The 14,288-nt window shown below is 44.8% G+C and overlaps 1 protein-coding gene across 5 annotated transcripts; it reads left to right on the forward strand.

Annotated features, from left to right (window-relative positions):
* Positions 1–753: 753 nt before the first annotated feature.
* Positions 754–13,605, forward strand: LOC112239262 (sperm acrosome membrane-associated protein 4). Of its 5 annotated transcripts, XR_006080072.1 has the most exons (4): positions 766–1,010; positions 3,327–6,203; positions 12,029–12,169; positions 12,305–13,605. XR_006080072.1 is itself a non-coding variant. In XM_024407751.2 (3 exons), the coding sequence occupies exons 1-3, from the start codon at positions 980–982 to the stop codon at positions 12,517–12,519; spliced, it is 387 nt and encodes a 128-aa protein (XP_024263519.1). In that variant the 5' UTR covers positions 754–979; the 3' UTR covers positions 12,520–13,605. The 5 variants fall into 5 exon arrangements, 3 of the variants coding, with proteins under 3 accessions (XP_024263519.1, XP_024263517.1, XP_024263518.1); XM_024407751.2 differs by lacking the exon at positions 3,327–6,203 and having other exon boundaries at positions 754–1,010; XR_002951783.2 differs by lacking the exons at positions 12,029–12,169; positions 12,305–13,605 and having other exon boundaries at positions 3,327–4,302; positions 5,968–6,493.
* The last annotated feature ends 683 nt before the right edge of the window (positions 13,606–14,288 follow it).

Genomic DNA, 14,288 nt, shown 5'->3' on the forward strand with positions numbered 1-14,288 from the left:
CTTGTGAGATGGTGTGAGTGGTGTAGGTGCATGATGGTTTGCGTTTGCTGGAGTGTGTGAGTGGAATGGAATAAATGAAATGCAGTCTCTGGGGTTGTATATTCTTCTAATGTGCATACTGCCTGAGGGCTTGGTTATCCACTCTTCTGATCTGTTAACCACACTGATCTGTGGTCATCATTACCTTGTGTCAGTGTTGTCTGTATCATGTCTCAGATTCACAGGAACTGACACAACACCTGTCCTGTCCACGGACACACCTGGTTATGTCATAAGCTTTTCTCCATCCCGGCCCACACCAATCTATTTATCAATCCCTCTTCTCCTCCCTTTATCCCCCCAGTATGCTGCTGTTCTAACTAATAATAACTACCAGGCCAACGAATCCCACGACCCCTCACAACCAGACACAGCTTATCTTGCTAACACACACACACACACACAGTCTTGTTTAACTATCCTTGTGGGGACCAAACAATTGATTCCCATTCAAAAATCTATTTTCCCTAACTTTAACCCCCTAGACCTAATCCCTAATTCTAACTGTAAACCCTAAACCTAAAGTAGAATTTTCCTTGTGGGGTCCAGCAAAATTACCCTAGTTGGGATATTAAAACCAAAAAAACATTCACAGAGCGTCTGGGTTACTGCTTCTGAAACATCGAACAATTCCAAAAAGAAAAGTGTGCGCATAGTATAGAGTCAAGTCAAAAGGCAACTGAAACATTTAGGCATATTTACTCATCGGGAATTTATGAGCACCAAGATCTCGCATGCGCCGTAGTAGCCTACTCGCCGCTTTAAACCAAGGCTGGACAGATGTTAAGCAGCCTGGTTGAGGGGTGAAACTCCGGGAAAACATTTTAAAGAGGGAGCTGAAGAGTCAACGCTGACCATATTAATGTAGGGACAAAATAAATAACGGGCATCATGTTGAGAAAATAGTTCCAGATATGTCAGCAGCAGGAGCGACGCGGAAATGTCCACAACCGAGCAACAGCCAAATCGAGGCAAGTAACCATTATCGGAACGTTCTCAAAAATCAGAGCGCAGCACATGAAAAGCAAGTGTTACTTGATAATTTTAGTTTGTATTTGGTCAATAGTGTTGACTTACTTTTTAAAGCATTATTCAGACATCCCCAATGTCAAAAAAGCTTTAGTGTCAGATAACCATAAATTAAAAGATTTACCGTTACATTGCATCCGGAATCGGACAACGCAACTCTGCTCTCGAGAAAAGTTGTCGAGGGTCTGCTACAATGTTGCACAAGTTCAACTCTTCGATTAACGTTTTTGACTGGTGTTAATGTCATCATTTATATAATATTATGTAAAATCTACAATTTCTGAACTTCTTGTAATCTTTACTTAAAGGTCTCGTTTTTTGCATTCATGTTCCTTGTTTAAGTGACGGAATGATTGAATGTTATGTTCAAGGAAAGCCCCAAATCAGACGAAATTACTTTATGTGAAATCTAATAGAAGCTACATCTGGGACTTGGTCAATTGAGAGTTACCTCTGGGACCATATATTATCAATTTAGTTCAGAATTGGACGCCATTTATATGTCTGTCTTGACAGTGCTTTGTTTTATTATTTACATAGGCTATTGTGGAATATTTAGTTCGAGTTTAAATGTGACGGCTACAGTGAACGGGCTTGTGTACAGGGTAATCTAGCGTGGAGTTTAGAAGGGGGCGCGAGAGACTCACATACTGCATCTCATTAACTCCTGGGGTTCTTATCACCTCTGTTATTTCCTGTTGTTTACAAAGTCAACTCTCAACAATCCCTCTCCCTCTCACCTCCCACCCTTTTCCCCCTGTCATTTTTTCTCTTCCTCTGTTTTAACCCCTTTCTCTTCCCCCTTACCTCTCTCCTGTCCTCACCCTCCCTCTCTCTCTCTCCTGTCCTCGTCCCCTCTCTCTCCTGTCCCCTTTCTCTCCCTCTCTCTCCTGTCCTCGCCCTCCCTCTCTCTCCTGTCCTCACCCTCCCTCTCTCTCTCTCCTGTCCTCGTCCCCTCTCTCTCCTGTCCCCTTTCTCTCCCTCTCTCTCCTGTCCTCACCCTCCCTCTCTCTCTCTCCTGTCCTCGTCCCCTCTCTCTCCTGTCCTCGTCCCCTCTCTCTCCTGTCCCCTTTCTCTCCCTCTCTCTCCTGTCCTCACCCTCCCTCTCTCTCTCTCCTGTCCTCGTCCCCTCTCTCTCCTGTCCCCTTTCTCTCCCTCTCTCTCCTGTCCTCATCTTCTCTCTCCTCTCCTGTCCTCACCCTCTCTCCTGTCCTCACCCTCTTTCCTGTTCTCGCCCTCCCTCTCTCTCCCTGTCCTCATCTTCTCTCTCTCTCTCCTGTCCTCGTCCCCTCTCTCTCCTGTCCCCTTTCTCTCTCTCTCGCTCCTGTCCTCTTCCCCTCTCTCTCTCCTGTCCTCGTCCCCACTCTTTTGTCCTCTCTCCCTCTCTCTCTCCTGTTCTCGTCCTCTTTCTCTCTCTCCTGTCCTCCTCTCTCTCTCTCTCTCTCTCATCCTCACCCTCTCTCTCCTGTGCTCGTCCTCCCTCTTTCTCCTATCCTCGTCCTCTCTTCTGTCCTCTTTCTCTTGTCCTCATCCTCTCTCTCTTGTCCTCGTCTTCTCTGCTGTCCTCATCCTCCCTCTTTCTCCTGTCCTCATCCTCCCTCCCTCTTTCTCCTGTCCTCATCCTCCCTCCCTCTTTGTCCTGTCCTCCCTCTCTCTCCTGTCCTCTTTCTCTCTCTCCTGTCCTCCCTCTTTCTCCTGTCCTCATCCTCTCTCCTGTCCTCATCCTCCCTCTTTCTCCTGTCCTCACCCTCTCTCTCTCCTGTCCTCATTCTCTCTCCCTCTTTCTCCTGTCCTCGTTCTCTCCCTCTTTCTCCTGTGCTCGTCCTCCCCTCCCTCCCTCTCTCTTTCTCCTCCCTTGTCCTCTCTTCTGTCCACTTTCTTCTGTCCTCATCCTCTCTCCTGTCCTCATCCTCCCTCTTTCTCCTGTCCTCACCCTCTCTCTCTCCTGTCCTCGTTCTCTCTCCCTCTTTCTCCTGTCCTCGTTCTCTCTCCCTCTTTCTCCTGTGCTCGTCCTCCCTCCCTCCCTCCCTCCCTCCCTCCCTCCCTCCCTCCCTCCCTCCCTCCCTCCCTCCCTCCCTCCCTCCCTCCCTCCCTCCCTCCCTCCCTCCCTCCCTCCCTCCCTCCCTCTTTCTCCTGTCCGTGTCCTCCCTCTCTCTCCTGTCCGCGTCCTCTCTCTCCTGTCCTCATCCTCCCTCTTTCTCCTGTCCTCATCCTCTCTCTCTCTCTCTCTCTCCTGTACTTGTCCTCTGTCTATCCAGTCTGTGGTAGAGGATGACAGCAGAGGGGTCCACCGGAGCGGTCAACGCCGTCTGCACCCAAGACTCCTCCCACTCACCTAAAACAGCCTGCCTACAAACCACATGGCCCTGCCCACAGAAGGATGAGCTCGAAGTCAGACTCCGCCTCCGCTCCCCTCCTGGGGCGTGGCTACTAGCGGGCGTTGTCGTGGTGATGGTGGGAATGTTTGTGGCCGTGGCCGGGTACGCTAGCTCCACCCCTAACCCTGTGGGTGGGCGAGGCAGCTCCCACAGCGAGCGAATGAAACTGCTCGGCCCTGTCGTGATGGGCATCGGCCTGTTCATCTTCATCTGTGCTGGAACCTTGCTGTATGAGAACCGGGACCGTGAGAACCGAGAGCGTGAGAACCCTGAGGAGCAGGGGAAACACAAACAGAAGAAAACAAGGGAATGGCGCCGGGAGAACCGTGATTATGAGGATGTGGAACAGGGGAACCAGAGAGAGCCCTCAGACAGACACTCCCCTCTCCCTGAGGAGTGCCCGCCCCCCCTGCCTCCCAGAGTGCCTAGACAGGAGGGGTCAGAGTTGAACGTTCTCTCTGTGGGGGCGCTGAGCTCACTGCTACCAGGGGAGGGACAGGGGCGTGAAGAGAGAGTCAGAGAGGTGGGGGGTAAAGGGGGGTCAACCCTGCTGACCAGAGTCCTGCACCACCAGGACCCCCCCTCCTCCTGTCCCTCCCCAGCCCCCTCCTCTGTGTACTCTGACTCCTGTAACTCCAGTGAGATCAACTATAACGTTCAGACAGGCTCCCCTATCCACTCTATTCTCCAACTCTGAGATACTACTGTACTCACATCTGTACACACTTTTCTAAATAAATGCACCACATATTTCTCATATCTCTCTCTGTGGTTTCTATAGGCTGTAGATGCAGTGGAGTGTGTTGGGCATCTCTCTCTACCCCTCTAGGACGGGCAGGGCCAGGGGGAGACAGGGGTAGGTGACGTCAGCTTGTTGTTGTGTAGTAAAGTCTCTCTCAGGGGTGTTTGACTGTATTTGGGCTTAGGGGAGGATTCCACTGCAGACAGTGACTGTGGTGCCATCCTGAATGATGCACGTACACACACTAAATACGGCCAGACATTCCACTATGGAACAGGCTGCTTTGGAGAACTTTGATTCATGATGTCGTTTTAACTGTAACTCAAAGTTTGATCTAATATTAGTGACTCTGTTTGTCATGGCTGTTCTCCTATAGGGGTTCTGTTTACACACCCAAACCTGGCTCAAGAGATGGACGGAAATCATAGCAATGAAAACAAAGTTAATGGCTTCTCATAGTTGGCTGTTGGCTGTCTACATGCTTACTCTTTACTTGAGTTAGATGTTACTGGCCAATAACTGGTAGAATCCACGTTGTTCCACTTCATTTCAACAAAACATTTGCAAAAAGTCATCAACGTAAGGCAATTGCGTCATTTTCCCACCCAAATTTTAACCTAAATCCAATATCATTGTGAATTTGTTTTGTTGACTTCACGTTGAATTCACGTTAGCTGACAACTCAACCAAGTGTGCCCAGTCTGTTTGCAGTGCATATATGAAGTATATCTTTGCGGCGTGTATGCAGCAAACCTTTGGTCTTTAAGGTACACAAAACCATTAGGATGTTAGACTGGGTTTAATTGAATAGAGCCCACAGATGCAGATGCAGTAAAAAAGGGGGGGGGATTTTAATTGTCCTGAGTGTTCTCCTCCAGCCTCCAATTACACTGTGGAACCGACCAAGGGTTTTTTATTGGTATTTCAGGACTGCAGAGTATTTCCTCTGTTGTTCAGACACATGCTGGGATAATGCCATTGAGATTAGTGAGGAACGCCAAGACTGGCCGTGCAGGGCAAGGCAGACACATCTACACGACACAGGCACAACACACACACACACAACCGCATGCATGCTTTCACACATGCTAAACCACTCACACCTCGTACTGCTTTTGAACCCATTAATCCCGGTTCACCACCAGTGACACTACCAGGGATAGACCAGTACTTGGTTTCTCGCTTCTGACTATGCTAATACTGGGAAGTGTGTGTTTTTTGTGAGTTTAATGCAGCAGCTGAATTATGTGGTCAGTCAGTGTTTGATTGCTGGACTGTAATCCTGAACATCAGATTAAATGCACATGTAATCCCTGCCTGACCCTAACACTTACTCCACCTATGGCCTCCCATAACACGCACACACCCTCTCTGTCCCACACGGAGATAACCTGTGCATTGTATTTCTGCTCTTGCTGTTGCCTAGGTTTGTTTAACTGTCTCAGTCTGTCTCTGTATTACGCAATCCCACAAACAGGACAGTTGTTTTAGTCTCCCTCTAATGTCAGTCATACATTTTATTAGAGTTTATGCAGGATCAGTACTGTGGGACTGGGAGCACTGTCTCTAAGCTGCTTAACTCCTCGCTGAGTCAGACATGTGTGTTTTACCGAGGAGGGAGACCCTACTGGGGTTACAGGACCAGAGACAGAGGGCTGAATCCTAACATGCAAATCACAACTTTGTGCAAATATCCCATTGATCAGTAGATAGTCAGGATCTCAAGTTAGTGTTTCGACTTGGCACCGCAATAACACCTGGGACACCTGTGACCCACAGCAACAACATCTGGGACACCTGGGACCCACAGCAACAACACCTGGGACCCACAACAACAACACCTGGGACTCATAGCAACAACACCTGGGACTCATAGCAACAACACCTGGGACTCATAGCAACAACACCTGGGACACCTTGGACTCATAGCAACAACACCTGTGACAAAAAGCAACAACATCTGTGACCCACAGCAACAACACCTGGGAACCACAGCAACAACACCTTCACATAAAGTAGGATTTTAATAGCGCCCCCTTTCATGTGGTACATCATTCAGTAAAGTACAGACGACTAATGGACATCTAACCCTCATTGTTGATTTAGGACATCTCATTATTCCCTTTGAGGTGTTTAAACATGTTCATGAAATAATGAAGTGTAACAGGCTTTTTCCAGCGGCCCTGCGGGATAACCTAATCCTCTCCACCTGTTCTTTCCTTTGTAACTTTCATATTTTTTTGCTTTTCGCAGTGTATTTTTGTAATTACATGGCTCATCTGTAAAATAAACATTGGTCTCAGCATGACTCTGTCAAAATAAGGGTTAAATCAAATAAGTATTTAGATCCCACATAAGGAGCATTTCTAAGAATCCAACAGCTGTTTCTCAAAAAACATTCACTCTGATGATGCTACGGTGTTAGTTTAATATGGGGGAAGTGCAGATATTTTCATGAGCTAGTGACTAGTCAAAGTAGCCCAGACTAGTTACAGACAGAGCTTAGTCTGAGCCGATTGGTTAACTAGATGTCTTAGCTTTACAATAACACAGTTGTCTAAAGTACTTAAGTAAAAAATACTTTAAAGTACTAATGAAGTCGGTTTTGGTGGTATCTGTACTTTACTATTTAGCAGTGTGACCTGACTATTAAAAAAAACAAGAACATTTTGCCATCTGGTTTGCTTATTTTAAGGAATATGAAATTATTTATACTTTTGATATAAGTATATTTGAGCAATTACATTTACTTTTACTCATGTCATTTTGTATTAAGGTATGTTTACTTTTACTCAAGTATGACAATTGGGTACTTTTTCCACTACTGCAATAACATGCTCCGGATCAAAGCCATATATACACTGCTCAAAAAAATAAAGGGAACACTTAAACAACACAATGTAACTCCAAGTCAATCACACTTCTGTGAAATCAAACTGTCCACTTAGGAAGCAACACTGATTGACAATACATTTCACATGCTGTTGTGCAAATGGAATAGACAACAGGTGGAAATTATAGGCAATTAGCAAGACACTCCCAATAAAGGAGTGGTTCTGCAGGTGGTGACCACAGACCACTTCTCAGTTCCTATGCTTCCTGGCTGATGTTTTGGTCACTTTGAATGCCGGCAGTGCTTTCACTCTAGTGGTAGCATGAGACGGAGTCTACAACCCACACAAGTGGCTCAGGTAGTGCAGCTCATCCAGGATGGCACATCAATGCGAGCTGTGGCAAGAAGGTTTGCTGTGTCTGTCAGCGTAGTGTCCAGAGCATGGAGGCGCTACCAGGAGACAGGCCAGTACATCAGGAGACGCGGAGGAGGCCGTAGGAGGGCAACAACCCAGCAGCAGGGCCGCTACCTCCGCCTTTGCGCAAGGACGAGCAGGAGGAGCACTGCCAGAGCCCTGCAAAATTACCTCCAGCAGGCCACAAATGTGCATGTGTCTGCTCAAACGGTCAGAAACAGACTCCATGAGGGTGGTATGAGGGCCCGACGTCCACAGGCGGGGGTTGTGCTTACAGCCCAACACCGTGCAGGACATTTGGCATTTGCCAGAGAACACCAAGATTGGCAAATTCGCCACTGGTGCCCTGTGCTCCTCACAGATGAAAGCAGGTTCACACTGAGCATGTGACAGATGTGACAGTCTGGAGACGCCGTGGAGAACGCTCTGCTGCCTGCAACATCCTCCAGCATGACCGGTTTGGCGGTGGGTCAGTCATGGTGTGGGGTGGCATTTCTTTGGGGGGCCGCACAGCCCTCCATGTTCTCGCCAGAGGTAGCCTGACTGCCATTAGGTACAGAGATGAGATCCTCAGACCCCTTGTGAGACCATATGCTGGTGCGGTTGGCCCTGGGTTCCTCCTAATGCAAGACAATGCTAGACCTCATGTGGCTGGAGTGTGTCAGCAGTTCCTGCAAGAGGAAGGCATTGATGCTATGGACTGGCCCGCCCGTTCCCCAGACCTGATTCCAGTTGAGCACATCTGGGACATCATGTCTCGCTCCATCCACCAACACCACGTTGCACCACAGACTGTCCAGGAGTTGGCGGATGCTTTAGTCCAGGTCTGGAAGGAGATCCCTCAGGAGACCATCCGCCACCTCATCAGGAGCATGCCCAGGTGTTGTAGGGAGGTCATACAGGCACGTGGAGGCCACACACACTACTGAGCCTCATTTTGACTTGTTTTAATGACATTACATCAAAGTTGGATCAGCCTGTAGTGTGGTTTTCCACTTTAATTTTGAGTGTGACTCCAAATCCAGACCTCCATGGGTTGATAAATTTGATTTCCATTGATAATTTTTGTGTGATTTTGTTGTCAGCACATTCAACTATGTAAAGAAAAAAGTATTTAATAATAATATTTCATTCATTCAGATCTAGGATGTGTTATTTTAGTGTCCCCTTTATTTTTTTGAGCAGTGTATATTTAGACAGCTTATAGAGAGCCTCGGCTTTACCTCTCTGCTCCGGATGGCTGGCCCACTGCGCAGTGCTGCCTCTGACAACAACAGTGATTGGTCTGTGAGAATAGACCGGTATAATGCGTTTTAATCCAATTCTAGCTACAGGGGTTCCTGCTCCTACTGTCACAATGGAGCTCATTGACTTCCTCAGGGACACTCCTTGTTTTGTGGTCTCAACTGGCCCTTCTCTGGATAGTTTGAAGGATTTATTTCTGAAATGAGGGGATTGATGCTCTGTTTTTTTGCCCTGGCGATGTTAACAGCTTCTGCAGGTAAATCGAGATGAATTGGTCTTTCTCTGATCTGGGTCATAGTATTTAGGTAGGCTATACTTTAGGTATGGGATGTGAAGTTTTTCACACAGAATGTGGGGGACATAAAGTTGAAATGTTATAATCATAGAATTATATTATATATATTTCCTGATGTTGTTTAACACCAACTACAGACCAGGGTCATTGTAAATAAGAATTTGTTCTTAACTGACTTGCCTTGTTAAATACATAAAATAAAAAACTCAACTGCTACAGCACATAAGATATATATATATTTAAATGTGTGTTCATAAAGCATACATAACACGTCAATAAGAACATAAACATGACATTGTAGCTACACAGAGCCTCCATGAACATATTCACTACGAAAATAATTATATTATGTCATACAAATGTCAGTATCAGTTTTATACAAATACTGGGATTGTTCTGATTGAAGAGGATGGGCTTTTCATGCCTTTTAAACACCTCCACCAGTCCTGCAGTCGCTCTCCTGAAGGTAGTTGTGCTTTTTTTCCGGAAAAAAGGTTAGGTTGGATGACTATTTTTGGGATGATTACTGGAAGAGACAATAATTACTGGAAGAGAGTTAAGTTGAGGTTGAGTTGGGTGACTATGTTTGGGACAGAGGAGGCTGGTGGGTTGAGCTATAGGAGGAATGGAATTAATGGAACTGAGTCAAACATGGTTTTCATATGTTTGATACCAATCCATTGATTCCATTCCGGACATCACAATGAGCCCGTCCTCCTATAGCTCCTCCCACCAGCCTCCTCTGGTTTGGGATGATTACTGGAATTAGTTTTAGGAAGCTATTGTAATCCATATAGTAATCATTAGGTCCAGTGTAGTCCTGGTGTGTGCATGCAGGTCTTTGTTCCAACCCAGTGATATAGCAAACACTGGATGAAATACTTCCTAGTTCTAGTTGGTGAGTTTGTGCAACCCCAACCCTCTAGCCAATTAGTTTTCACCTGAGCTGGCAGGGGCTAACAAGCTAACAGGATGAGAGGGGCTGATGACCAGAGATTAGGAACATCACTGAAACTCAGGGTTTGGATTAGCACTAGGAGCTGCTCCCACCAGAGGTGGATGGCCATGCCAGGTGGTAATGGAGCAACAGTATAGCTGGACTAGCTATAAGCAGTAAGTCTAACCCTAATTTGTACATAGGGTTAGACTTACCACCTACACCTAATTTCCACCTACTGTAGGTGCTCAAAGTGCTTTACAAATGTACCTCATCCACCCTTAATGCTTTTCAGTAGAGGGATGCATTGTGATATGCTGCTGGCAGATGAACACAAGATACAGCTACCTAAGAACGTTACCAGACTAAACTACTTTAGTTTCCCCTCTTACTGTAACATCTTGGTGCACTATGCACATTCTTCTGTAGTCTACTATAGACACAGTCTTCTGTAGTCTCCTATAGACACAGTCTTCTGTAGTCTTCTATAGACACAGTCTTCTGTAGTCTACTATAGACAGTCTTCTGTAGTCTACAATAGACACAGTGGTTACTGCCAAAGATGCAGTGAGCTACCTTGGATGTGAGTAAGATAGTGACCCATCAGGTGAGAGTATGGCCTTAAAATCTCTCAAAGGTGAACCAAAAAGTAAGGTTTCTGGCTAGGAAATAATGTTGTCATGATAGGAAAATACTGTAGACACTGGCAGGGCCCCTTGTGCAGTGTCATTTTGATTACATAATTATGTGTGTGCCTCAAGAATAAGCTTCAGAAAACTCAGAATAAGCAGTGGTGGAAAAAGTATCCAATTGTCATACTTGAGTAAAAGTAAAGATACCTTAATATAAAATGACTCAATTAAAAGTGAAAGTCACCCAGTAAAATACTATTTGATTAAAAGTCTAAAAGTATTTGGTTTTCAATATACTTAAGTATCAAAAGTACATGTAATTGCTAAAATATACTTAAGTATCAAAAGTAAAAGTATAAATAATTTCAAATTCCTTATATTAAGCAAAGACGGCACCCTTTTCTTATTTTTTTAATTTACGGATAGCCAGGGGCACACTCCAACACTCAAGACATCATTTACAAATAAAACACGTGTTTAGTGAGTCTACCAGATCAGAGTCAGTAGAGATGACCAGGGATGTTCTCTTGATAAGTTTGTGAATTAGACCATTTTCCTGTTCTACATTTGGGTCTCAGGGAAAATGTATGTAGTAAAAAGTACATAATTTTCTTTAGGAATGTAGTGAAGTAAAAGTTGTCATAAATAGTAAAGTACAGATACCTGCAAAAACTACTAGTAGTACTTTCAAGTATTTTTACTTAATTATGTTACACCACTGAGAATAAGATAGTCAAGATTGTTCTCAAGCGCCCATTCGGTACCCATGTTCAACCCTGTAGATTCAAGAGCCTCATTGGGAATAACGTGTACCTCTATTCTACTCTTGCAGTACTGTGGAACAAATTAACACTGTAAATTAAATCTTTGTCATCAGAGCTTTAAATCATCACACAAAAATAATGGTTGATTGATTAGGGCTATTTTTCTTTTCAAGAAGTGACCTGTGTAAGGGTTTATTTTTTTATTTTATTTAACTAGGCTAGTCCGTTAAGAACAAATTCTTATTTACAATGACGGCCTATCCTGCAAAAACCATAAGCCGGACGACGCTGGGCCAATTGTGCACCACCCTATGGGAATCCCAATCACAGCTGGTTGTGATACAGCCTGGAATCAAACCAGGGTCTGTAGTGATGCCTTGAGCACTGAGATGCAGTGCCTTAGACCGCTGTGCCACTCGGGAGCCTTGGGTACCTCTGTACTGTTGATTATGTTGTAAATATTTGTAATTGTTCATGTTTTTAAAACTGCATTGAGTGTACTGTGTACAATGCGATCTTGCCCACCTTTTATATTATTTGCCAAAGAGGATCACAATAGAAATAAACCTTCAATATTTTTTTATGAATGTAATGTTGTCTCCGTTAGGAGCAGCCTTCGACGATAAATGATCAATTCTATCAATAAAACACTCATGACTTGTAGCGATTATGTCCCTGTGTGAGAGTGTACTGTACATGATATTACCCTGTGGTCTCAGATGAGGATGATCAGGAGGAGCAACGGGAGGAGGGGCCTCTGCAGTGTTTCCGCTGTGACCTGGGCTTCTGGGATGCCTGCTACACCACCAAAACCAACTGCAATAACGGGGAGAAGTGCTACACTGGCCGAGGGAAGGCAGGTGGGTCACAAGGATAGACATGGCCGGCGGGTGCTGTTGTGGGACATTACGCTGCTGGATTGTGTGGATTTTTGGCAGAGAAATGTGAAGCAGAGCATATTAGTGTGTTGACAGTGTGTGTGTGGGTTTCTGTAGGTGATGTGCTGGATGTTAAGTTGCTGGGCTGTGTCAAGGCGAAGGAGTGTGAGCTGGTGACCAATGTGGAGATCTTCTCCAACACAACCATCTACATGATGACCAGGCACTGCTGCGACACACACTTCTGCAACACCGGACACACACTACCCCTCAACACACTTCTCTCCCTGTCCCTGACTACAATAACCATCATCCACCTCTCCTCTCCCTGACAGTGACTACAATAACCATGATCCTCACCTTCAACAGACTACAATAACCACCATGCATCATAAAGTCCCCAGCAGCACACATTTATTCAATTTTCTGTAAATATTCCGTGTTTATTTGTCAAGGAATATGGACGGTAATTAGCATATGTGGATGTGCCAGATTGAGGCAAAAGTGTCATGTTCAAACCTTAGAAGCTGTCTCTGGGCTCAGTGAAAATTGGTTAGATGGTTTTATGGAATTCAATTTTTAATAAATGTAATTTTCTCATTCTGTTGTTGGCATAAACTACAAAAGGAGACTGGATTTTATTTTATCATATTTATTGAACATTCTGAATTGTAACTGAATAACGTAATACAAATTTACATTGTCCTCAATCTTGGTTGGCATATTTTAAACACGTCAAAATTACTTTTATGTTCTCCTCCAAACCTAAATATTTCCATAGAGAATACTACAGTATCTCCCATTGACTTTAGTGTTATTGTAAATCCTAAAGTAGTATGCATCAATCTCTCAGACCCATATTCACAGATCTAGGATCATCTTAACCTCTCTAAAACCATCAGCATCTTGGGGCAACTTCCTCCTACAGTCAGTGAAGCTGAGGTCATACTGGTATACAGTAGCGTTGCTGCTAGGCAGACAACAGTAGCGTTGCTGCTAGGCAGACAACAGTAGCGTTGCTGCTAGGCAGACAACAGTAGCGTTGCTGCTAGGCAGACAACAGTAGCGTTGCTGCTAGGCAGACAACAGTAGCGTTGCTGTTAGACAGACAACAGTAGCGTTGCTGTTAGAGCAGGTCTCCTCCAGAGGGAAGCAGCTCCTCCTTCATATAGCGCTGCAGATCCACACTCTGGTCCTCAAGGTCCACACACAGAAACTTCTTCACTACACAAACACACCTGACAGGGACACACACACAAAGAAAACACCTGTGGGTGATTGTGCGTATGTATTGCAGGCAGAATAACTTATTTAAATGTTCATCTGAGCCATCTTTGTTGCAGGTGAATGGTAACAGCTGAATAAGATGAGAAAAAGAAGAAACCCGCACACTGATCTTGATAGTATCACTGCTCTTTCATAACTTTACGTATCGACTTCAAGACCTTCCTCAGAGCGTTTGTGAGTGTTTATAATTAGCCACCTTATGTAGACATTGATCCACCCACATCCATTCAATGCATCAAATGGGGTTGTTGTCGAGGGAAAATAAGCAAGTGTTACAAAATATAACAATGTGCATTTATTTCATAACTATTCCAATAACGTGTGTAAAACCACAATGAGGACATCAACCTATCAAGTCAGTTTTCATAAATCATTGGTTACAGTGCAAGAAAAAACGTTAAGCGTAAACTGAAGTGGAGGCATTCATTCATGTTCACATATACATGCATTCTTTTATCTCAACTTATTTAAATGTAAAATCTGGTGGTCTCACATTGACCCGGTACAGGTACTCCTCGTATTTAGCCTCGTTATTGTTGTTATTGTGTTACTATTTCCTATTTATTGAGGAAATATTTGTCTTATTCTAACTCTGTACTGTCGGGAATGGGCTCGTCAGTAAGCATTACACTGTCTACATCTGTTGTATTTCGGCCAAGAACATTTGATTCGACTTTGTGTGTGTGTTCACTGTGATTGTGTGACTTACTTGTTTGCCTGCTCCTCTGTAGATGGTGAGTCGATGTGTTTAATGGTCTTTCCTGTTCTGTACAGTTCAGATACCTACACAAACACATACATAACTTACACTCTT

The sequence above is a fragment of the Oncorhynchus tshawytscha genome, linkage group LG03 (assembly GCF_018296145.1).
Source record: "Oncorhynchus tshawytscha isolate Ot180627B linkage group LG03, Otsh_v2.0, whole genome shotgun sequence".
NCBI lineage: Eukaryota > Metazoa > Chordata > Actinopteri > Salmoniformes > Salmonidae > Oncorhynchus > Oncorhynchus tshawytscha.